This window comes from Macaca mulatta, chromosome 17 (genome assembly GCF_049350105.2).
Source record: "Macaca mulatta isolate MMU2019108-1 chromosome 17, T2T-MMU8v2.0, whole genome shotgun sequence".
In the NCBI taxonomy this organism is placed as follows: domain Eukaryota; kingdom Metazoa; phylum Chordata; class Mammalia; order Primates; family Cercopithecidae; genus Macaca; species Macaca mulatta.
Window position 1 is genome coordinate 71939449 of NC_133422.1, and position 25608 is coordinate 71965056.

Consider the following 25608-nt stretch of genomic DNA (forward strand, 5'->3'; position numbering starts at 1 on the left):
AATATTCTCAATTTACTGAACCATTTCCATTAGCACACAAACTTTAGAACCTTCGCTAACACCTCCCTTTGATATTACAGCCTCCTCTAGTAAGGTCTTAACATCTCTTCTCCTATTTATATCAAACTCCATTTTCTCACTTTTACTTCCCTCCCACAATTTATCCTTACTAGGCTTTTGTTTCCAACATTTCCTTACACCTGCTGATGTCAAAGTCACCAATGACCACCATGTCCCCAAGTTCAATGGTCACTTCATCCTCAGTAATCTCTCAGTAGCATTTAATAGCTGACAACTCTTCCTATCTTGAAATACTTCCTTCCTTTTGCTTCAGCGACATTTATTTTCCTGGCTTTTTTCTTATCTCACTGGTCATTCTTTGTCAGTGTTTCGTTGCTTTCCCTTTTCTGACTACCGTTTAATTTAAGGAATGCCCCAGGATTTGGGTCTGGGTAATCTTTTTTCTACCTATGCCATCTATCTAGGTGACATCCATTCCTCAGTTTTAAATAAATGCCATCTCTATGTAGATGATTCCCAAATGTATTTTCCCCATGAGTTTCAAACTGGCATTTCCAGCCTATACATAATTCTGCTATCCCAGATTCACTTCAGGGACTTTTCTAAATTCTATGGAGGTGATCTCTCCAAACTATAATGCATCTAATTATTTTTTCCAAGTGTCTATTTTAAGAAGTACTGTTACTAACAAATAAAATATTAACTCAAAAAAATGTGCTTAAATCTGAAGTTAACAGAATTACTTATGGGCTGAAAAATTAAGACAGTACAATCAAATACAAGTATACCACATGCTGAAATCTCTCCACAATTCATTGGAAGGACAAAAGGATTAATTTTTAAATAGCAAACAAATGAAAAACAAACTAATCAATCCTAAACAAGTCAATTTAAACATTTTTAGATACTAGATACCTACTTTACATACCTACTTTCATTAGTAAGTAGTATTATGTAACATGCTGGCAGTATTACAGTTGAATGTAAACACATGCTTTCTGCAAATCTATACATTATTATGTGACAAATCTCTATCAGCAATGGCAACCTAGAAAAATGCTATAAAGTAATTATTTATAGAAAATAAAGTTGAAATGCAGGACGATTTTAGTTGCAAGCGACAACACATGTTTTGGTTATACTTTGAGAAAGCGATTCTTACCTCTTAGGAGTTGGTGATGCAAAACGTAGTTCTTCAAATGAATAATTTTCATAAACCTTTAAAAAAGAGACCAGTAACAACTGTAAAATCATTTAGAAACATTCTCGATTAATAGAGTAATACATTATTCAATAAATGGTTGTGAGACAACTGGTTATCCATATAGGATAAAAAGAAAAAACTCAATTACCTACATTAGACTATTTATTAAATATAAATTCTATGTGGTTTGAAGATCCAACAGTAAACACCAAAACTTACAAAAAAAGCAAAAGAAAAAAACAGATAACATCTTCTGAGTACATTAAAATTTTAAAGCTTTCCAAAACAAAGATACTATAAAGATAGGAAAAGCTTCCACCTCGGAGAAGGAGATTTTTAACTTGTATAACCCATAGGTGATATGCATCCATAATATATAAAGAACAAATCCATACAAAAGAGATAAACAACAACAAAAAAAAGAGTCAAGACAATTCTCTGAAGAAGAAATCTGAAAGGTCAATAAAGACCAGAAAAGTTATTTAACTAAACTTGAAAGAAAACACGAAAGAAAACAAAACTAAAATAAATCATATCATGGTCATCAAATTGTGTTGGTAAGAACCAAGCGCTGAGGAGAACATGCAGCACCTGCTACTTTCATACATTGCTCGTGGGAATGTGAGTTTTGACAACACTTAACGTAGTTGAAGGTGTGCAAGCCCTACAACTTAACAATTCCACTTCTAAGTATGCATCTTACACAAACTCTTGCTCATGTACAAAAGGAGACAAATACAGAATGTTTATTTCTGTACAGTTTATAATAGGTGTCCATCAATGGGGGAATGGACAGATTATGGAATAGTAACCCAAAGGAATACTTTAAAGCAGTTAAAATGAATGACCTATAGCTACATGGCTGAACCTCAAAAATAACATTAAGCAAAAATCTGGCAAAATGATACATACAATATGATACTATTTTATAAACTTCTGGAAAACATATTGAACAATCCAAAATATACTGCTTATGAATAAATTTGTATTCAACAAGAGCCTAAAAATATACATAGGAATGAGAATTACTACACTCAGGACAACAGTTACCTCTAAGGAAGGGGTGGTAATGGGTCTGAGGAAGGGTTTATGCAGGCTTCAATTGTACGTGTAGCAATCTGTTTCTTAATAAAAAATAACAAAATGACCTGAAACAATTATGGTAAAATGTAAAGACAAAAATGGGCTGTAGGTACATGAAACTTGGCACATTATTCCCAATACTTCTGTATGCCTGCAACATTAGCAAAGAAATCATTATCTTTCAAGTTCAGGTCAAGATGTCCAACTGCTCATCCACTTCTAACTCCTCCTGTACTTACAGTAAAAGGAAGCAAACTCAAAGCCCCTTTCCTTCTCTCTACCCTTTTTGTTTTCATAAAAATGAATTAGGAATGATCTAGCTGACTTTACCTACTCAAAAGTTACACGTGAGAAAAACGCAAATTAAGGCTGAGTCTTTGGCCATACAAAGGTGAGAAAAGAAGGAAATCCAGGTTTCTAGACTTTGAGTACAATGTATTTTCTACTTCATCACCTTCCCTCAAATACATATTATTAACACACTTAGTAATGAAAGAAGAGACCATATCTCATTTTTCCATCCTCTACAATACTTGGCTCACTACTGGGTGAGTACATAGTATCTGTGAATGGTTGATAAGGAAAATTTCCTCCCGGAACCTGAATTAACATTTCACAGATACTGTTTGGGAATGGTATTCTATACCTGCTCTAAACCTAGGCTACTCAGAACATGTTTGAAATACTGCATTCTGTTGTGGTAACAAAATTTGCAAAAGAAATTATACAAATTGAAGCATGTTCATAGGAAACTAAAAGACTAGGGAGGTAAGGAGACAAGAAACTAAATTCCTTAAATAAGTGTTGGAATAGAGAAGAATTTGTAGCCTTGACTTCTTTAACAGCCAGTGGACAATTCATCTAGAACTCCAGTTTCTCATTCCCTGATTTCTTTAACCTCAATAACTTCAACTTTTTTCCAGCCACTCACACCAAAAGTCACAGACCTGTGACACTACTCAGAATTGTTCTGTCTCTGAAATCAAAATAAAGTGGGCTGTTCAGTTTTTTTTTTAACCTCAATAACTATTCCTATATCTACTCTGATGTCTAGTCCCTCTAACTTCCTTGACTCTCTGAAATTTCTTCCCTTCCAAACTAAGTTAGGTTCCACTGTCCTCTCTTTAGCTACCATATACTCAACTTCTTGTTCCACTGTTCTTTTGCTGAACTATCTAGCAAAATTTTAATGCTAGATCAATCCAAATGATTATTTTACCCATGCTCATATGACTCACATTGTTATTTACAAATAATCTTCAATTTCAACTTATTATTCAAAGGCATCTAATACATCTTTTCTGATCGGTGCTTTCTTTCAATCTCAAGGAATAACAATTTCATTTTTTCCCCTTTGTTTCAAAACCTTGACCCTAAGATTCATCACTTCCATTTCCAACTCCAAACACAAAATCACGGTTTTAAATAATTCCTTTGGCTGCAAAACCTAAAAATTTACTAGCATCTGTATTAAGCTTTCTTTTCCTTCTCCTGGCAGAATGAAAACAAGCACTACTCCTCCTATTTAAGGCCACTGCTACCACTTGAGCTCTAGATTCTATTTTTATATTCAGAGTGTCTTTACTGTTTTCTTTCTCTGAATTATCTCCTAATCAGCACTCAAATATGTAAGTCTATCTCTATTAATAAGACCCCATACTCCAAAGCCTTCACTCAATTCCATTTCCTCTGGTTCTTTCTACAGTCAAACATCTTGAGAGGCTTATCTACACTCACTTCAGCCATTCCCTTAATTATGTGTTGCTTCTTTGGCTAGTATTCTTACCAGTGTGAATTGTTTTTCCTTTTCCTTTCTTTTTCTCTTATCTTGTAAATCAATATTTCTCAAAGTATAGGTTTTGAATTTGAATCACTCTGCATATTTGTTTCAGGCAAATTCCTGACTCTCTCTCCAAACCCACTGAATCTAAATCTCTGGGTGTTTGGAAATCTTTTTTTAAAGTAAGTGCTCCAGATGCTTCTGATGTAGAGAAGAGTCTGAGACTCAGTGATACTGGTGTTTCTTAGGATCCTATCCTGGAACTTCTGTCTTCATTTACCATAGAAGGTATCATCTATTCCCATGACTTCATAAGCAATGTAAGTGCTAATGATTCTTGAATCCTTTTCTTGAGGTCAGACTGTGATCACTCAGGTCTGTACATCCAACTTTGTTTTATACATCTTCACATAGGTATTTCAGAAGTACCTGAAACTCATCTCATCCAAAACTGAATCTGTTATCTTTCTTAACCAAAACCTGCCCTTCTTCCATTATCAATTGGACACAAGCTCAAAATGTGAATTTCATCTTTTATTTCCTACCTTTCTTCTTTACTCCACCTCCACTAGCTACCAGGTTCTACCGATTCTATTGAACCTATCCTGATTGACAACTCAGTAGTCCAACTGATCAGCATATCTAACCAAATTAAGTCAACAGTCCCCTAAAGAGACTAAAACCAAGCCATGTGTCTTCATCATTTGCCCAATTACACCGTCCATATTCCACTATAATCTTTATAAAACTCAAATCTAATCAAGCCATTCTTCTACCCAAAAGCCTTCAATGGCTCATGACTGCTCTCTGAAAATGCCAAAATTATAAACTTCAGCTTCGAATAATGACGACCTTGATAATTCAGACTAACGCTGCCTCTGAAGATAACTAGAACATCCAAAATGTATATTTTTAATGTCTAAAGTTATTAGAGAGCTAAAAATCCCAAAGAGTTCTAGGAGATACATCTGGCATTTGAGAGAATCCAAAACTGAAGGGGGGCATAGGTAAATAGCGAAACCCTCAAGAGATACATTCTAGCACGAATAGTAAACTGCAAATAGACAAGTACTTAGAAATTTTACGTTATTTTTATATTTTGTAGAGATGCGGTCTCCCTATGTTACTGAGGATGGTCTTGAACTCTCTTGGCCTCAAGTGTTGCTCCCTCCTTGGCCTCCCAAAGCACTGGGATTATAGGTGTGGGCCACTGTTCCTGGTCAAAAGTAGTCAAATACTTTCACAGGAACTGAAACAGCCTAATACACCTGTATCTCTGATTGGATTAACTTGATCTGTAATTGATGATCCCCTTTGGACATCTGTCAAAAACCAATGAAAACCCTCTCTGAAGATAGGATAACATTATCTTAAAAGTGTTGCTGCAAATTTAATATCCATCAAATGCTCTTCGGACTTATAATTTCGTGTCTGCATCTGAAACACTGAAATGTTGGTTAAATAAACGAATGTTGAAAACTAAAATTTTTCTGATAAGTAAAATAAATTACCTTCATCATTGTTATGGCAATATATCGAGCTTCCTTCACTATCATTGGTTCATATGAAACATCTAGCTTTGGTGATGCCAGTCCTCCAAAAGTCATGTCAGTATTAGAAGATGCAGTTGTTACTGCAGGACTGCCAGGAATCCTTTGAGGTTTCTTTGCTTGATCTTGTTGTAAAGATGTTTTTTTCTGAGAAACAGGGACAGCTTTCACTTCCACCTAAACATGGTATTACAGAAACCAAATACTATTATTATTTAATTGTCACTGACATCAAAATAAGCAACTTACAATTATAAACTCACAATTATGCATACTTTATGTTAGCATTGGTCTATCTCTGGCATTCCTTTCAAAGGCTTATTCAACAGAGTTCAAATGACCTCAAGATGGGTTGACAATACGAATCATGAACACAGTGTAAAACAAGGCCTCATCATTTTGGAATACATAATCAGAGATATCAAAACATAAAAACAAATGCACCACTAATAAAGTACAGGAAAAGGCAGTGGAATGAATCTACATTAAGTTATAGCAGGGACTAACAAATTATTTTATCAGGTAATGCAAGTGTAAATGCTTTCCCACAATCTCAGGACATTTTAAAGCACTAATGTCAGTTTCAGCTGCACTGTTCTAAAGAAGAAAATGTTCTCTATTGATAGAAGTTTCAAAAATTAACACTTAATGAAACAAATCTTATACTTAAAGCCCAAAGATATTTCTTTACTCTAGTGAAGAAAGAATATTATTAGACAGCTCTATCACTAACATAAACATTTAAACAATCTATTAATAATTAAACTTTGCAACTCAATTTCTTCAACAATAAAACGGGACTATCTTTCATCCACTAACTTTACAGTATAGATGCAAAAAACAGATTTGTTAAGGGATGTTAATATATTAAAAATACAAATTGTCTTATAAAAATACCTTTTAGATATATTTTCCAGGAATTATAACTTTGCAACTCAATTTCTTCAACAATAAAACGGGACTATCTTTCATCTACTAACTCTACTATATAGATACAAAGCACAGATTTGTTGAGGGATGTTAATATATTGAAAATACAAATTGTCTTATAAAAAGACTTTTCAGAAATATTTTCCAGGAATTATAAGAAAACGTTCTGTTTTTATTTGTTTATGCATTGGCAGAAAAACACTTGACCCCTAGGCAACCACAAATGTACACACAATTTGAATATCACTTTAGGTCTTCAGCAGGTATCACCATTCTGAGCTTTACTCAAAGTTTCTGCTGTTCCTTACAGACAACATTTTTGTGGTTGGCAAGAATAGGTAATTCAACAGGAGTGTCACAGAAATAGAAAAAGTAGCAGAGATAAAAGTGATAGCATTTTTAAGTAATTGAGGACTACCTCAGAACTACAGACTGTCTTTAATGTTTATTGTTCTTAATAATGCCATTCTATGGAATCAGTAGTTTGAGACTTTCACCATTTACATAACGTTAGGCACAGGTGACAAATAGGTTCCATTAAGTGACCACTATCGTCAGGTGAGGTTACAAGAGATCAGTATTTGGACTGACACAATCCCCTGGAAATATTAAAAACCCATTCTTATATTTAAAAAACAGCAGTTTACAGGTATATGGTTAAAATTTCAACTCAAACACGTGCCAGTATGAAAAGCTTTAAACTTTAAATATAATTTAAAAATTTGAAGATGATACAGACAGGAGTCAGAGATATACCAGAAAGGAGAAGGTGGTTCCCTGGCAAAGGCCCCACCCTCAAGCCTGGAAACCACGGCCCTGAGACCAGTTTATCCCTGTATTCCGCCTAAATGTTGCCTTTTTGGCCAGCTCTGCCCCGCTACCCTATGCTCTTATAAATCCCAGACTTCAGCTAGCAGAGAGACAAGTGGTGAATATCAAGTGGAGAAGCAGCAACTGACAGACGCGCGGCTTAACCTCACACGGCACCACTTCGGAGAGGAGCCTGGCTGGAGACTGCTAGGCTTCAGGGAAATATCACTGTCTCACACCATGCCCTTTCCAGCTCTCCTTCCGCTGAGGGCCACTTCCACTGTGTGACAAAATCCGCAGTGGCCGGGCGCGGTGGCTCACGCCTGTAATCCCAGCACTTTGGGAGGCCGAGGTGGGTGGATCACGAGGTCAGGAGATCGAGACCATCCTGGCTAACACGGTGAAATCCCGTCTCTACTAAAAATACAAAAAATTACCCAGGTGTGGTGGCGCACTCCTGTAGTCCCAGCTACTCGGGAGGTTGAAGCGGGAGAATGGCGTGAACCTGGGAGGCAGAGCTTGCAGTGAGCTGAGATTGCACCACAGAACTCCAGCCTGGGCGACAAAGCGAGACTATCTCAAAAAACAAAAAACCAAAAAACAAAAACGCCACATTCACGCATTCATCACCTGTTCGTATGACCTGATTCTTTCTGAATGCTGGACAAGAATTCAGGACACACTGGGTGCGGGAATCCAAAAAGGGTGTCATGCTGATTCTTCACTGAGCTGTTTAACACTTAGCCATCCACAGACAACAAAGCTAAAATAGCATTAATTGTGACACACCCCTAGACACAAGCCCAAAGGGGCTTGCCTGGGTGCTCCCCATCCTGCAAGGGGTTTGAGTGCAGAAGCCAAGTAAATGAGCCATACCACACCCACGTCAAGTTTCACAAAGGGGTCAAGGGAACTCTCTTGTCTCAAACATATTTGATTTTAAATAACAGGCACTATTTTTATACATACTATTTCAATTTAACCTTTCTGTAAGCAACTATATTTACCCTAAGTATTTAACAAATTATCACTAGAGTCTATGTCTGTATACACCATGAACCTTGAAGTAAATCATTGAATAATTTATACTCTAAGAAAACTGAGACATTATAGAATAACCATTCTGCTTTCTTTTACAAACTGTGCTACTTTAAAAAAGTTACTCTTTTATTTCCTATGTGACTTTCTCTTGTCAATAAGTAAGATTTCCTTAAAATAAACTTTTTTTTTTTTTTTAATTCACAAGAAGTTTCAAAATAGATGAAATGTCCTATGTACCCTTCACTCAGGTTCCCCCAATGGCTACATTTTATCCAACACTGTCAAACACTGATGGTACTGAACCAAAACCAGGAAATTGACATTGGTACAATATGTGTGTTTAGTTCTAACTCATTTTATCACATGTAGGAAACAAGTCATTTTATAAGCAAAAAAACTGTAACAATAACACTTGTTGCTTTCTAAAGCATTTTGGAACTCATTGAAATATTAGCTGCAAATCAATTTTTATGTTTCAAATAATTAGCTATTGCTGCATAAAGCTTTACAATTTCTGAACAGTCTAAAGTACTTCTGAGACTTCATATACTAATAGGCTGAAAGTAAAATAGGTTAATTTTGTTTCCAGCTAATATAATATGATATTAATAAATTAAATATCAGTAGAAGCACAAATCACTTCTTCTAGATAGTATTTAGAGTGATTTTCTATAAAGTTTCTAAATTGGATAAATCTGAAAGGAATTTAGAGTACACTGAGTAAGAGGTTTAAGGGAAGGAAAGATACAAAGCAGGAGAAGCAAATATATGGAGGAGAAAGAAGAGGAAGAAAAGAGGGAAAAAGCAGAAGGAGGGGAAAGTGAAAGAGGAGAGGGAAGGGGAAGAGAGGAAAAAAAAAAGTAGATCATATGGTTAAAAAAAGAACTCTAAGATGAAAAGAAAAAAAGATAGTCTGACTATGAATGCAAGATATAAACAACCCAGATATCAAAAGAGATAATAAAAGGTGCAAAGGAGAAAACACAAGAAAGAAAATACAACTAAAGAAATACCAGAAGCATAACAGTATGAACATGGTATTAGAATGTTGTCACATGAATAAAAAACTTAATCTTGAGGGTTCAAAGATTGGATTTAACAACTCACTACATTAAGAAATTCATCAGTGAATACACAATATACAAGTCCTTCAATATCTTAATGTGTATTGTACTGTGATCAAAATTCCATCCTCCAGTAGTCATTTTTTTCATATCACTATCAGGATAACTTTATTTTTAATTCATTTTTTTCTTATAATTTGTGATGCTTTTTGCATTTTATAGAATAATTCCAAGTAGGCATGAACTCACTTTGTGAAGGGTATGACTTGCCTTAAAAAATTAGAGAAAATATCAGAGTATAGCATATTATGTACGTATGTGTGTATGAATATATAAAGTAAATTATATGTACTTAATATATGCTATTGCATAGACACTACTCCATCATATATTTATTTTATATCTTTGGGTTATAATAAAAATTCTAACTATGGATCATGGCCAAATATTTGAAAGACACTGCTAAAAGACTGATTTTGATTTAGCATCAGGGTTGAAAGCTTTTCCATACAGTTTTATTTACTAGTCTTAAGTCATTTAAACAATGTGCTCTTATTTTTTACTTAGGTAAGATGCTACATTGGCATTGTACTTCTTTATGCTATAAATGAATAAATGCATGAAGTAGTTGAAATAGTTCTACTGAAAATAATATTGCGGCAAAATTAGCTGTCCTATGAGCAAAGAGGATTTTGTGGCTTAATCAACTCTAAGCTTCAAATAACCAATCACTCTATAAGACAACTTTGAAGGAGGAGAGGGCTGGGGACTGCCTATATAAAATTTTATTCAATATAAATTTTTCAGAAATAAAAGTTTTAAATGAGATATTCATATTAACAGATTAAATCACAAATAATTATGTATAACATGCTCTGAAACATCATTATGAATTATTATTTCAGGTAAGAGGTATCCTAAAAACTCTATATTCATCATTATGTTATGCAACTATTTCAATTCCTCATTCTTTTACAATCTAAACTCATATATTTCTAAATTATTTAATGAGTGTTATTTTTTAAATGTGGTTTCAATTATACCAAACACAGAATGTACTTGAGTCTTTCAAAGCTATATACAAAATTTAAAAATGCATTTATTCAATCAATACGTATTGAATAAATCAATACGTATTGAGGGTCTTCCCTCTATGTGCCTGGCACTCTTTAGATGGATACTTTCTTATCCCTCCTTTGAGTCACCGTAACAGGTAGCAAAATGTAAAGAACAAACTCACAAAAAAATACATGTAACTTGGAAACTTGGGGACTACTTAATATAAACAAGTCATTTAAACAAACTTTCAGCACCACCCATTATATAAAGAGGTTTGTAAAACAAATGGACTCTCAGCACTTAGCATTTCTAAAATGTTATCAGTCACCATAGCCAGTATATGGATGTCTGCTAATTTAATCCAGTTATAATTACCTTCATATTGGGAACATGTACCACATCCCCATACTGGTCTTTTGTTTGAACAGTTATGGTGGTAGGCCAACCACAACGAATATCATCCTTATTCAGGATCAAAGATGTTTTCTGAGGATCAGCATATGAATCTGGCTGAAGCCACCTAATAGCAATGAAAAACAAATAAACAAAACCCCAAACACCGATCAGCATCTTCAACGATTAATATAAAATTAAGCCAAATGAACAAAACTTGTATCAAACAAAATGCTAAAACATTATCTTCATTTCCAACTCAATGATAACCTTGAGTGTCTCCCTCGGAAACTGTTAAGGACAAATTCATTTAAAAAATATGCCAAGCACAGGAGATTTCTGATATTTAAATACAGTATAAAAAACTTTTTAAAACCAGGAAACTTGAAATTTTAACTATGGCTAATTTAAAATCACCAAGAACACGATGTAGGTTGTGTATAATTTGAAGTCCTGAGCAGGCTCACTCTCTCTGAAGGAGCTCCGCCTTACTCTGCCATCCGGGAAGCCTGGAAAAAGCAATGTCTCTATAAAAGCAGGGGTAGAAATGGCCCTCTGCTTGCCTGACAGCAGCCAGGTTCAAGGTGTACTGCCCAACTTTTTATCACAGTTTCTCAACTATCTTCCTCATTACCTTGCTTTCCACCTAAAATGCATCAATGTTCTGTAATTTGTGATGTCCATTCCTGAATTCATTCTGTAATCTACACATTCAAGTTGTCCTGTGAGCTGAGTAATAAGTAATTCTACCATGCATTATGTAAAAATATCTGCACAGTATAGTAGTGAGGCTGACTTAAGTGATTGGATATTCCTCTCCAATCACTATTTTGTGATTTTTAAAAACTAAAGAGTAATCTCTGCAATTTTAAAATTAAAACCAGAAAAAAGTTGGGATTTTTATTTTTAATTTTTTTACTAGTAAAATCAGGGAGGCCAAAATATTTTTGTCCCTTTTCATCCTACAAACAAAAAGCAACAAAAATAATCAATTAACAACTATAATACATTTAATTTAATTAATTCATTTTTTTTTTGAGACAGGGTCTTGCGCTGTTGCCCAAGTTGGATTGCAGTGGCACAATCACAGCAACCTCTGCCTCCAGGCTTTGAGCCACCCTCCCACCTCAGCCTCCAAGTAGCTGGGACTACAGATGTGTGCCACCATGCTTAATGTTTTTATTTTTTGCAGAGCCAGGGTTTCACCATGGATTGCACTGGCATAATCACAGCAACCTCTGCCTCCAGGGTTTGAGCAATCCTTCCACCTCAGCCTCCAAGTAGCTGGGACTACAGGAGTGGGCCACCATGCCTGGCTAATTTTTGTATTTTTTGTAGAGACAGGGTTTCGCCATGTTGGCCAGACTGGTCTCCAACTCCTTTGCTCTAGCAATCCACTTGCCTCAGCCTACTAAAGTATTGGGATTACAGGCATGAGCCATCACACTGAGTCTTATCATATACTATCATAACTATTCCAACCTGGGCAACATGGTGAAACTCTGTTTCTACAGAAAATACAAAAAAGAAAAATAGCCAGGTGTGGTGGCATATCTGTAATCCCAGCTACTTGGGAGGCTGAGGCACAAGAATCACTTGAGTCCAGGAAGTGGAGGTTGCAGTGAGCTGAGATCATGCCACTGCATTCCAGCCTGGGCAACAGAGTGAGACCCTCTCTCTCAAAAGCAAACAAACAAACAAACAAAAAACTACCAAACAAAAATATTAACTGTCATTTTATATTTCAGTAAGTTAAATATACATAAATCAGACTTTTTAATTTTTTTTTTTTTTTTTGAGACGGAGTCTCGCTTTGTCACCCATGCTGGAGTTCTGTGGCGCGATCTCGGCTCACTGCAAGCTCCGCCTCTTGGGTTCACGCCATTCTCCTGCCTCAGCCTCCTGAGTAGCTGGGACTACAGGCGTCCACCACCACGCCTGGCTAATGGTTTTTTTTTTTTTTTTTTTGTATTTTTAATAGAGTCAGGGTTTCACCGTGTTAGCCAGGATGGTCTCGATCTCCTGACCTTGTGATCTGCCCGCCTCGGCCTCCCAAAGTGCTGGGATTACAGGCGTGAGCCACTGTGCCCGGCAAACCAGACTTTTTTAAGGTAGCACTTTAATATTCTAATGACTCCCCTCTTTCAGAAATGATGAAAGATGAAAGCCCTAAAATAAAGTACGTAACTTAAAGTACATTTACCTTGCAAGCCTTCCACCACTTGATCCTGGGACACAGGCAATAAAATCATCCAGAAAAGACTGTTCATTGCTTTGGATTTGGAGTGGTAAATTTCCCTCAAGTGCTTCTAATATAGTTGGTGAATGAGAAAGAGCTAGACCCTTTCCAAGAATTCCAGAATGGGTTTTGCACACCTGTTAAGTAAAAAAGAATATTTATATATATTTTAAAATAAAACTTTAATTACATGTAATTTTTCAACATGCAGATACTTTTAGACAGGCCTTTACGGAGAAATCATTTTCTCCACATACCCCACTGTTCCTTCTTTTAACCCACAGAATAGGAAATTCCTAGGAGAAAAATTATGAGACAATATTTCTCGTTTCTTTCCTCCCTCAAAAATAAATGCCTTGTCAGAGATCTGCATGCTGGATAAAATGGTATATCTCCTCCCACGCCAGTCCTCTATGTGTTACGTCCTCTGTCAGCAGCTGTGGATGTCTCCCTCTCTTTTCTTTTTGAGACAAGGCCTTACTCTGTTACCCAGGCTGGAGTACAGTGGTGGCATCATAGCCCACTGCAGCCTCGACCTCCTGGGCTTAAGCGATCCTTCTGCCTCAACCTCCCAAGTAGCTGGGACTACAGGCATATGCCACCATGGCTGGCTAATTTTTTAAAAAACTTTTTGTAGAGATGGGGTCTTGCTATGTTGTCCAGGCTGGTCTTGAACTCCTGGCCTCAAGCACTCCTCCCACCTTGGCCTATCAAAGTGCTGGGATTACAAGCCTGAGCCACTGCACCCAGCTTCCCTCTTTTTAAGTTCCCCTTACAGGCAGCTATCATGAGTAAGGTGTGGCTGTTCTCTTGGGTGGGTGGGCACCAAGGTCTTGACTTGGGTAAAAGTGAGTGGAAACCTGATTGTGGCAGCACGCAAACCTCATTAGCCTGTCTAAGCCTTATTAAAGTTAAGAAGAAGAGGCAGATAAAACAAATTTTAGGTTTCACCTATCTGACAAGTAAGTCTTACATTTTTGGAAAGGTTTGTTTTAAATGCTGAAAGTCTAAAAACTTTTTACTGACTATAAAATAAATTCCAAAAAATTTTTTTCATAGAAAATAATTACATTTCTAGTACTATCACATTTGAAATTATGCAGTTTCAAAAATAATCATCTTTGGAATCAAATAGACTTAAGTTCAAATCCTGGCTTTGGACAAATTATTTGCTGTGTGCTCTTAAGCTAAAAAGTTACCATCCCTGAATCTGTAAACTATATAAACTGGTGGTAAATAATCTCTCTTTTATACAGTTATTATAAAATTTAAACTAAATAATGCATATAAAATATATAATACATTGCCTAACAAACAGTAAGTGTTTAATACATGTTAGATTATCACAAAAACTACCTTACATGCCAAAGAGATAGGCAATTTGGGACATCATTTTTTTTTTTTCCTTGAACAGTAACACAATAAAGATCTCTCCATATCTGGCCTAGATGACACTTTATATGCCATAATAATCCCTGAAATTATAAACAATATATGAACTCTGATATGGTTTGGTTCTGTGTCCCCACCCGAATCTTAACTTGAATTATAATCTCCACGTGTTGGGGGAGTGACCTGGTGGGAAGTGATTGAATCATGGGGGCAGATTTCCCCCTTGCTGTTGTCCTTACAAGATCTGGTTGTTTGATAAGTCCGGAGGCTTTTCCCCTTCTCTCTCTCTTGCTGCCATGTAAGACATGCCTTGCTTCCCTTTTGCCTTCTGTCATGATTGTAAGTTTCCTGAGGCCTCCTCAGCCATGTAGGGAACTGTGACTCAATTAAATCTCTTTTCTTTATAAATTACCCAGCCTCAGGAAGTTCTTTATAGCAGTGTGAAAACGGACTAATAGAAACTCTTTGACAGTTCTCCTTTAACTAGAATGTTGCCTGACACATATTGTTTATTATATATCTGTTGAATTAATTTTTATTTTTGAATCTCAAGGTACAAAGATTTAACTGTAAAAAAAGAATACACATAAGATGCCAGTGGCTTTTTAAAACTCAGAAGTTTCTTAACATTACTGACACACTACAGCTCCCTATGATCAGAAGACAGTGCTCAAAATCATGAACTTTTTTTGTTTGTTTGTTTGTTTGTTTTGTTTTGTTTTGAGATGGCATTTCACTCTTGTTGCCTGGGCTGGAGTGCAATGGTGTGATCTCGGCTCACTGCAACCTCCAACTCCCGGGTTCAAGCAATTCTCCTGCTTCAGCCTCCTGAGTAGCTGGGATTATAGGCATGTGCCACCATGCCCAGCTAATGAGACAGGGTTTCTTTTGTCACCGAACTGCCAGCGAACAAATCCCAATGCAATTGCTCACTAGCTGTGTGATCGTGGGTGAACTGCCTAAATGCTCTATGCATTTGTAAATGGAGATAAAACTTTTTAATTCATTGGGTTGTTGTGGGGAGTTAAAAATGCACAAAATGTTTAAAATAGTGCTTGATAAACATGAAATAAACGTTTTCATTATTACCACTTTAATTCATCTCAGGAAATAAATAAAATGTAAAGCACTAGCCTTAGCAATTACAAGGACTGGGTACCAGCCTTTGTTTCCCACCTGAGTCTTCAAGAAGTCACAAAACTTCTTTGAACTTCAGTTATTATAATTGTAAGATGCAAGACCTAACATTGATTTCAAAGTGTAATTACAAAAACAGAGAGATAATATTAAAGATGCTGAAACCTATCAAGTGCTCTACAGATATTATTTAAATCACTACTACTAACTACATATACCTAGTACAGAAAATAAGTATGATCTAAATTGGTGTTTTCCAAATGTGGGCTCAAAGTTCTCTGATCCATGGCCGAATTAGAAAAACTAAGGATATAATAGAGTCTTCCATTCTAAGACCTTTCCATCTGGGGCTATTAAAATGTCTTTTATTTTATAAGACATTGCTGATAATAAGTAGTACATTTTTAAAGAGTGTTTTTACCTAATAAGTTCTCAGGAAAAATATTTTTGGAAAATTTTACAAATCTATCAAATCCTAGGGTCTGAGCACCACTGATCCAGCTGAGAGACTCTCAACTTTTCTTCTATCTTCACACCATTGCTAGATTCAAAATTTTCCCCATCACTGATGTTCTCAGTGTGTGGTAACCAACGGTGCTCACTTAGCAGTACATCAGAATCTCTGGTTTGGCCTAAGTAGGTATTACAATTTGACAAATGATGCCTATAGATTCTGATATTTCCATCCTATTACAGATTACTAGCCAGCTAAAGTCAGACTAATGAAGTAAGAATACAATATAGTCATCTCTAAGCAATTTTAAGAAATATTAGGTTGATGTAACAGATCCAAAAGGGTACTGCACTGAAATACAGTACTCATGTATTTCCATTCAGAGTCAAATGTGCTAGTTAATGCCTAAACGAGCAAAAAAGGTAAAGCAAACAGTAATAAAAACAACAAATGATGGCTCCCAATTGTCCACAGGCAATTAGCCCTAACCACTTAATATGATATACTGGTTTGTCACAGACTGAGCTCACCAACTGTACTGACCTCACCTTTTGCTGCTTCCTATAACACAACTATACATCCTTTGTGAAATGTCTTTCCCCTTTCTCTAGCTGGCAAAAAAAAAGAAAAAAAGAGAAAAAAAAATTCTTTCAAGATGCAGTTTAAATGGCCACAGCTCTGCAAGCCATCCTTTGCACCCTTGGTACTTGATTTGTTTTTTCTCCCAAAGGATTTTTGTCTAACTCCAGAGTCAATTACCCACCAAATACATAGGGCTCACATGGGTTTCTCCCACCAAAGGGAGCAATTATAAGTTATTTATATCTATAATGCCAATGAATAGAGTGAAGTACTTAATGAATGGACCCAATGGTCAAGATAAATAGGCTGATCTGAGTGATAATACTTTTTAAATTAATGTACAAAGTTTATCCTTAAAACATTTGGGACAATACCTGCAATGCAGCCTCTTCAAGAATTTCAAGGTCTTCTTCTAATTCATTACCTGTTGTGCGAATAAAACGTTTTACTAAAACATGTCAATACTTAGTTCAGTTTAATTTTCTAGTTCTTTGCATTCATTACACTTTTTTTTTTTTTTTTAAATAATTCTGTTATTCCAGATTGAAAAGATTTGTGATTCTGGAAAAAATCCCAGCAGCATACATTTTAATATATAAGATATTTTCAGTGGGAATATACTACAATTCTCAAGGCAATACTCAAGAAGCACCCATGGGTGATTTGCCAAAGATATATCCTACATTTATGAATATAAATGTATACTTTCTGAACTTAGTGTATTCGTTTTGTCTAAAAAAAGAGGGAGCAAATTATTTCAAATCTGAGCCTTTATATTTTGGTTGCCTTATAGAAGAGCTATAACTTTAGTAAATGACAGGGACTCACAGAAAAATAAAAGGCAGTGACTGCATCCCCTAGCCACTTTCTCCTTTATTAATTAATATAGAACATATTTGTTGATCTTTCTTTGACATTATTAAATGTTACTAATAAAGTAATGCTTGTTCAAGGTGAAATACTCAAATTGTATAGAAGTGTAGAACAAAAAATTCGAAATCTCTAACCAGTGCCATGCCCCCTTAAAACTATCCACTGTCAACAGCTTATGTGTTGTTCTAGAAACTTGGTGTGCAAACAAACCAAAAATGTATATGTGTTTCAACCACACACAAACATACTCTTTTTTTTTCTTTTGAGATGGAATCTCACTCTGTCGCCCAGGCTGGAGTGCAGTGGCGCGATCTCGGCTCACGGCAACCTTCACCTCCCAGGTTCAAGTGATTCTCTTGCCTCAGCCTCCCGAGTAGCTGGGACTACAGGCGTGTGCTACCATGCCCAGCTAATTTTTGTATTTTTAGTAGAGACGGGGTTTCACCGTGTTAGCCAGGATGGTCTCAATCTCCTGACCTCGTGATCCACCCGCCTCAGGCTGCCAAAGTGCTCGGATTACAGGTGTGAGCCACAACATACTCTTTTGTAATATACAGAATAATGTATGCAAAAATGGGACCCTCTTCTGCAACTTGCTTTTCTCACTTAATATAATTTGGACAGCTTTCCTTGTTAGGCCATATAGGTCTACTTTTTCAAAGAGCTGCACAGACTGCCACTGAATGGGTATGCCATTACTTATTTAACTGGTTCCCAACTGAAAGACATTTTGGTTGGTTCTGGGTTTTACAATCACAAGCACTGCTATATTAATCCATCCTTCAACATATACTTTTTGAGTATTTGTGCAAATATGTATAAAATTTTTTTAAGTCAAAAAGTATATATAATGTAAACTTTAACAGCTATTGACAAAAATAGGTTGCTAGCAATTTTCCTCATGTGGATATAATACAAGGTCTCATTTCCGCACATACATACCAATATTAACTGGGAGAAAAGGAATGAAGAAGAATAAAAGGGACCAGGAAGAGAAAACGTAATAAAGAAGGAAAGTCAGAGGCAGAAAAGGGAGGAAAAAATAATAGTGGGAAGGGTAGTCTTAAAGGAAGGAGTAAAGATGGATTTTGGGGGGGGGATAAGAAAATAAAACTTTAAACCATGTATAAACATTATAGAATCAGTAAGCATTTTTATTTTCAACTTTACTCCCTTGATTATAGATTAATCGTGGATCATACAAATTTGCTTCATATAAAAAAGTACCATTTCTGCCACTGCCTCATCTCTGTTCTGCTCCAGTGAAACATTCTTCTAAAGAGATACCTAAATTCAAATGGACCGCCCTTCCTTACTTTCCATTCTCCCTCTCTACTCTGAAATGACTTACAGTTCTCTCATTTTACTAACATATTTCTTATTGCGTATACAAGCAACCAACAAGTCTTCAAGTCCAATGACAGATTTTAATGCACTTCTCAGAGCATGCCAAAATCCCAGGAACATCCCCTCTCCTGGTTTTTCTCCTCCTTCACTGACTGTTCCTTCGCAGTCTCATTTGTAGCCTCCTCTTCCTGTTCTGTACATCTTTGAAATTTTGGTAAGTCACACAGCTTTAATCCTAAGCTATCTTCTCTTTCTTATCTACCTTCTCTAGCATATCTTTCATACAGTCCCATATCTTTAAATAATGAGCATATTCAATTACATTTCTATCTACCTGTCCTCTGATCTAGACAATGAATATTCAGTTATCTACTTGATATTTCCACTAGAATATTTAAGAAATATCTAGAATTTTTGGTTTAATACTATATATTCAGTGCTTGGCTGAACATACACACTATACCCCCTGGCTCAAAGCATGTATATGCATAAAAAGGGTGTCCATGTACGTGTGTAAATTTAAAAAGGCCAGAGGATACCCTTCAGTCTCTTAGACAAACTCAAATTACCAGTACATGAAGCAGTTATTGCTCATGAATATTTTGCAAATCTATTTTCAGACCTTTTATAATACATACATTCTACTCTCAAAATACAAACAAAACAAAACACTATCACAACATCCAGCATTGGCCACACTTACCAATAGGCAGTGCTAGGTCCTTCTTCATCAGAGCTGCCGCACAAACCCCACCAAGATTGGCTAATTCTTTTTCCAGCTGGATGACTCCCTATGGAATTGCATAAAATTTGCTGCTTTAAAAATGTTTGAATGATAATATGGATTATCAGCAAAATGTGATTTGAATTCAAGCATTACTTTTGAAATCAGAAGGAAGCACGTGAAGCTAATGGTTAAATTGAGAGGAGATGTTTTAACACTCAATGTTTTATCTCAGGCTGGTTGTAAGGTTCAGGTTTAAAGGTTCATTGTCCAAATAACTGTTCATTCATTACTTTGGTCCACTTTGTCCTCGGTTTTATTTTATTGTATGATTTAAAACATTTAGACAAGATGACAGTCCCTTTGTGAAAACAGGTTCAACCGTTTACTCAGAAAGGTATAGCCAACTGAGCAGGTTCAGGGCAGGTATAACTACACTTCAAAGGCTGGGTCATGTTGCACAAACTCCATCCTCTTCATGTATTAAAAGTAGCAAAACAGACCACTGTACATAATTAAACTACAAAATATTTAGAATTATACACCCCTAGGTCAAAACTAATTTCTTTTCATTTTTTTGCAGAGAAAGGATTTCGATATATTGCCTAGGCTGGTCTCAAACTGGCCTCAAGGGTTTCTCTCACCTCCCAAAGTGCTGCAATTACAGGTGTGAGCCACTGCACCTGGCCCCGACTTTTTGAATAGAGGCAACAGTACAATTTAAGTCAGTTAGAAGCACAACTCACTAGCCCTTAGAAACACAATCTTCCTTAAAAGAATGAAAAGACAATTCATTCTTACCTCATCAGGTCCAGGGCTAAATTCATATCCAATTGCAAAACACTTAAAACCATAGAAAGAAGCTTTGTCATCTTTCACATAATCTGATGCGGTCTCCAATGAAAAAAGGGCCTCATTTCCTAATAAAAATGCCAGAATTGAGTTCAAACTCTGAAACAATTTTATTAAAATTTCCCTCTTTTATCCAATGGACTTTCTCTTTTATCACAAGATAGGCAGAAACACACATCATATACTATATAACTTAAATAGACTTGTGGCGGGGAGCGTTCCTATATCTACTTGAGGAAATTGTACCAAAAATAACACTAGAAACAACAGGTCTATCGCAAATAAATTGTTACTTTTTTTCATAATCAAACTCCCCTGCTTAATAAAGTACTTAAGTTACATGGGCAATCATTTTTCAATTATTTGTCAAATACTGACGTTAGCCTTTTTGTTTTTCAAAGTGGGCAGTCCTCTACCCTGGCATGTGTCTTTTTCTGATCTTTTCCCAAACAAACAAACAAATAGGTGGTCAGAGTGGAAAGAAGAAGTTTCTGAATTGAAATTGCCTATTAGTTTGAAGGATAACAAGAGTAGTCCTAGTTAACCGGTTAAGAATGCAACAAATGGTAAGTTTTAAAGCATAGTTTTAAAAACTTACTTAAATAACTTTCTTTTAAAGAAAAGCACAGTACCAGCAATAACAACTGTGCTTGTATGCTCCGACTCTCCCGTTCACACATACCCTCAAGCCAACTGAAACAGCTTTCACACAACTTTTCACACAAGAAAGTGGTTCACAAATTCTCTTACAAGGAAGGACTTCAGTCCTTCATTAAGTTCTGAAAATTTAGCACTTTCTGGGAAAATAAAAGATTTAATCCATTGTTTTCTATAATTTGGCCCCAACTACACAGCTAGCTGGTTGCTCCTCAACGTTAACACTCTGCTTTGGTCAAGCTAATCTTTTTTTCACAAAATCCTTAAAACACTGTCTTCTCCGAAACTTGGATCAGGCTGTGCCCCTTGCCCAGGGTATCTTATTTATTCCTCAAATGCAATCCAGATACATGGTAGGTCTTTAATAAATTTCTCTAAAAATTAGATAAACATTTTCAATGATACACCCCTACTCAATATACATAAATGCACTTATTTTACCACATAAAACAGAATGAAAGAAAAACTTACCTGGCAACACCAAAACCATAGTAGGCCACCCAGAGGATCCTGAAAATTTCTTTAATTCTATCCATGAATTAAGATTTTCATGAACAGATGTCAATTTTGGTCCATATCCTGAATTCTGAAAAGTTCTGACAGGAATCAACAAACGAAGGACATCTTCTGACTGTGCAGTACCACACTGAGGGTCAAATTCGATTGTCATCCACCTCACACATTCTGGGAATGTCACCTGAGGCCAATAGGCAAGGCAACATGAATACAGATATATAGACATACAAACACACACATCTGCATCTGTATGTGTATATGTGTCTATGCTTTTATTAAATGACACAACAGGATAAACTACAAAATTAAAAATAGAATAAAATGTTACCTATGACAGAGAAGGAGGAACAGAGTGATGAGGACAGAGATAAAAGCTAGATTTGTTTCATAAATTTGACTTCAAACTATGTAAGTATTTAAAGAATTCTAAAACAAAATCCAAATTTAAAAAGCAATTCCTAAACTCTAAAATTAAACGACTCTATAAGTGTATATCCAATGAACGCATAATCACGCAAAGAGGGAGCATTCCAACTAGATTTAAACACAGTAATGTGACCATACATTTAGATGGGATATACTTCAAAGACAACACACACACACACCTCCCCCAAATGAAATAATTTAAATGATTTTTGAATTCTGATATTCCCAGTGTCACTAATAGGAATTTTAGATGTAGGAGAAAGGAGACTGAGGTGTGTCTGTTGTCCTTATTTTGAATTAGTATCAACGGTATAAACTCATGAGGTATTTTATCTTTTAAAAACTATACATACACATAAATCTATACATAAACATATACACATTTATATATATACATATGTAAACATAACATGTGTGTGTGTATGTATAACAGAAATTAGGACACTTGGAAAAAATGGTTTGTTCCAAGTCTGAGGCATTAAACATATAAAAGGAGCCTGGAACATCTTATCCTACCAGAAAGCAAGGAAGCTAGGAATGACTGCAAGGGGTGTGCCTGAAAGACCCAGCAGGTAAGCTGAAGAGGCTCCCATCTAACAAACATATAGGATCCAGTTTCTTCAACAAATAGAACTCAAGGGAACAAAAAAAGAGAGAGACAGAGGGAGTCTTACAGATTTAAAGGAACTTAAGATTAAAGGGGACTTAAGAGACATACTAATCACAATGTATGGATCTTACATGGATTCTAACTCAAATTATTAAAAATTTACATGATGTTTGAAGACATTAAATTGTTTTTTTTCAGTGTGATAATACTATGGTTATTTTTAAGGGTCCTTATATTTTGGAGACATTGTGTCAGTAAGTATTATAAATGTGCTTTAAAACAATACAGGAGGGTTAGGAAGCAGGTAGGGAATAAATAAGACAGGTCTAAGAGTTGACACTGCTGAATCCGGGAGATGGATAAACAAGTGCACTGTACTAGCCTATTTACCTCTACAGACGCTTAATAGCTTCTACCATGAAAAGTGGAATATTTTACAAGCACACAAAATATAAATTTATCATTTTCTTCCTTAATTTGCATGATACAATGAAAAAACAAAGAACATGGATTTTGAACACTCTCTAATAACACTAAATTTATAATCATTTTATACATAGTTTTTTTAACATTATGTATAGACTACTTTAAATCTTACATTGGGGTTGTAAATTTTCAGAGCTCAGGCTGTGGTACAAATAATGCTAGTTCAAAAAATATAATTTAAATTGTTAATGCTTATATCTACTACTATCACAAATCACAGCATGAAGTTTAGCATTATATACCACACTATACTTGTAGGCAGATTTCAGAACAACCCTCATAAACCAATAAAATTTTATCATCTTTGAGATAAAAATTCCGTCTTAAATTATTCTGTATATCCAACAATGCCTAATCACCTGCTGATTCTCTATATGTAAATACTATAAAAGAAGCTACACTCATAAATGCAGGCCAGGCATTCTTTAAGATATCATCAGAGAACCTCACACCAAGTTTTACAGTCGAATCACACTAAGAACTGGTGCCTACCTTGTAGTGCATCACACAGGCAGGTTTATACGGGTGCTCACTCTCTATGACAGCATAGTGATTGGAGGTGGTACAAGCAGAGAGGCCCTGTTCAGGCTGGTTTCCTGTGGTGCTATCTGTCGACTGATTAGGGTTGAAGGCAGGGGGTGCATACTTCTGATTCAAAATGGCAACTGACGGAAGCAATTGTTGGACAAGGCCAAAGACTTCCACAGCCACCTAGTACACATATAAAAATATGGTTAAATGAGATACATGTGAAAGTAGTTCTAAAATTATGAATTACAATAATTATTGGTTACTCTAATAACAATTTCTGTCTAAATTTTCTACTAGTTAAGTTTTTGTTCAAAGAGAAATCTGTTCAATTGATTAAAAAAAGATTTATCTTAGATGTTACATGACAATATCTAAATCTATACTTTTAAACACTTTTGTTTTTTCATGATCTGAAGTAAATCACGTTTTACTTAATTATGCCAAAGAATCAATAGTTTATCATTTCTTCCATCTCTTGAATATGTCACTGTTTTAAAACGCTCTTGTCCTTTAACATTGCTATTGTTATTAATGAAGACCATCTGGCATCAACTTTATAAATTTGAAAAATCTCAGTTAACATAATCTTTCCTTACATATCATATTTCTAAAATTTCTAAAATCTATTTCTCATTCACAAATTCTTCAAATGTAAAGCCAACAAATAAGCACAGCAATCCAGTAAACAATACTAAGAAGAACAGAGAAGTATAATAATTAGTATCTCTCTCTGCTTGTTACCTATATCCCAGATGCCTCAAAGATGCAAGTTTTTGTAAAGACAAGACACAAAGTCTTTGTTTTTAAAAGGTATTTAAAAAAAACATTCAAAGTTATAGAATTAAATTACACACCTTGGGAATAGCAGCAGCTACTGGTCCTATGTAGGCTATAATAAGGGGGAGCAGCATGGAAAACAGACTGGAAGAACTCAGCAGTTCCGGAATGTCGTCAGCTAAAAAACGCATAAAAGGCATTAAAACTACAGTTAGAATGTAATTTCATTGTACTGTATACATGCCATACTAAATCTATATTCTGTTCTTTTGAGTGAAACTATAGTTGACACTAATTGGGTGCTTGTCAAGGGCCTGATACTATTCTGAAGGCTTTTTAGAATACATGCCTTATCTCAACTAATACTCACAATAAGAAACTTTTATTATCCCCAATTTTTAGAAAGGAAAACCATGGCACACAGTGTTTAAGTATCTTACCCAAAATACTTAATACACGTACCTGTAAAATGATAGAGCTGGAATCAGAACCTAGGGTAATGGAGCCTTTATTTAAATTACCATTCTGGCACCAAACATGGCTCTATCAGTGACATTAGGCAAATTACTTAATCTGTAACTTAGGATCACAACAGTATTCCCCATTTGGATGTTGTGAAGATTAAACAAGGTAATATACGTAAAGCACTTGAGAACAACACCTCACATATTCAGCACTCCAAAAACATTTACTGTTATTAAGCTATATGGCTTTCTGTTTTTCCAAGAAAAGCACTTTACTGATTAACATTTTACTCAGTTATCCATGAACATGGTGCTGGAAAGATAAGCTAAGCCTATACTGTGAAGATCTTTATTTTATAGGCCAATTATTCTCCCAAATACTGATTCCTAGGTCTGCTGTGACATCACAACAGGCTGCACACTTATTTAAAAAACAGTTTTTTAACCTAGCTTCAAGCCCTGGGGATAGACCCAACAGTCTTTATTTTCAGCAAGCTTTCCAGGTTGTTCTGATGTTAAACTAGGATTAGGAATTAACGTTATACAGTAAGGAGGTGGCGGTAACAATTTTGTTTTTCTTTTTTTTTTTTTGAGATGGAGTCTCAC

General features: G+C 35.6%; 1 protein-coding gene across 17 annotated transcripts in view; it reads right to left on the bottom strand.

Annotated features, from left to right (window-relative positions):
* MYCBP2 (MYC binding protein 2) overlaps window positions 1-25608 on the bottom strand; it is a 286215-nt gene that overhangs the window by 99991 nt on the left and 160616 nt on the right. For all 17 annotated transcript variants that reach the window (XM_077973872.1, XM_028837602.2, XM_015121243.3 and 14 more), the window contains 10 exons: window positions 24616-24716; window positions 23723-23941; window positions 21664-21889; window positions 20485-20603; window positions 19663-19750; window positions 17114-17163; window positions 13139-13311; window positions 10918-11062; window positions 5600-5815; window positions 1184-1239 (listed from right to left, as the gene is read on the bottom strand). In XM_077973872.1, the coding sequence (XP_077829998.1) occupies window positions 1184-1239; window positions 5600-5815; window positions 10918-11062; window positions 13139-13311; window positions 17114-17163; window positions 19663-19750; window positions 20485-20603; window positions 21664-21889; window positions 23723-23941; window positions 24616-24716 (1393 nt within the window). The remainder of the gene's footprint in view (window positions 1-1183; window positions 1240-5599; window positions 5816-10917; window positions 11063-13138; window positions 13312-17113; window positions 17164-19662; window positions 19751-20484; window positions 20604-21663; window positions 21890-23722; window positions 23942-24615; window positions 24717-25608) is intronic.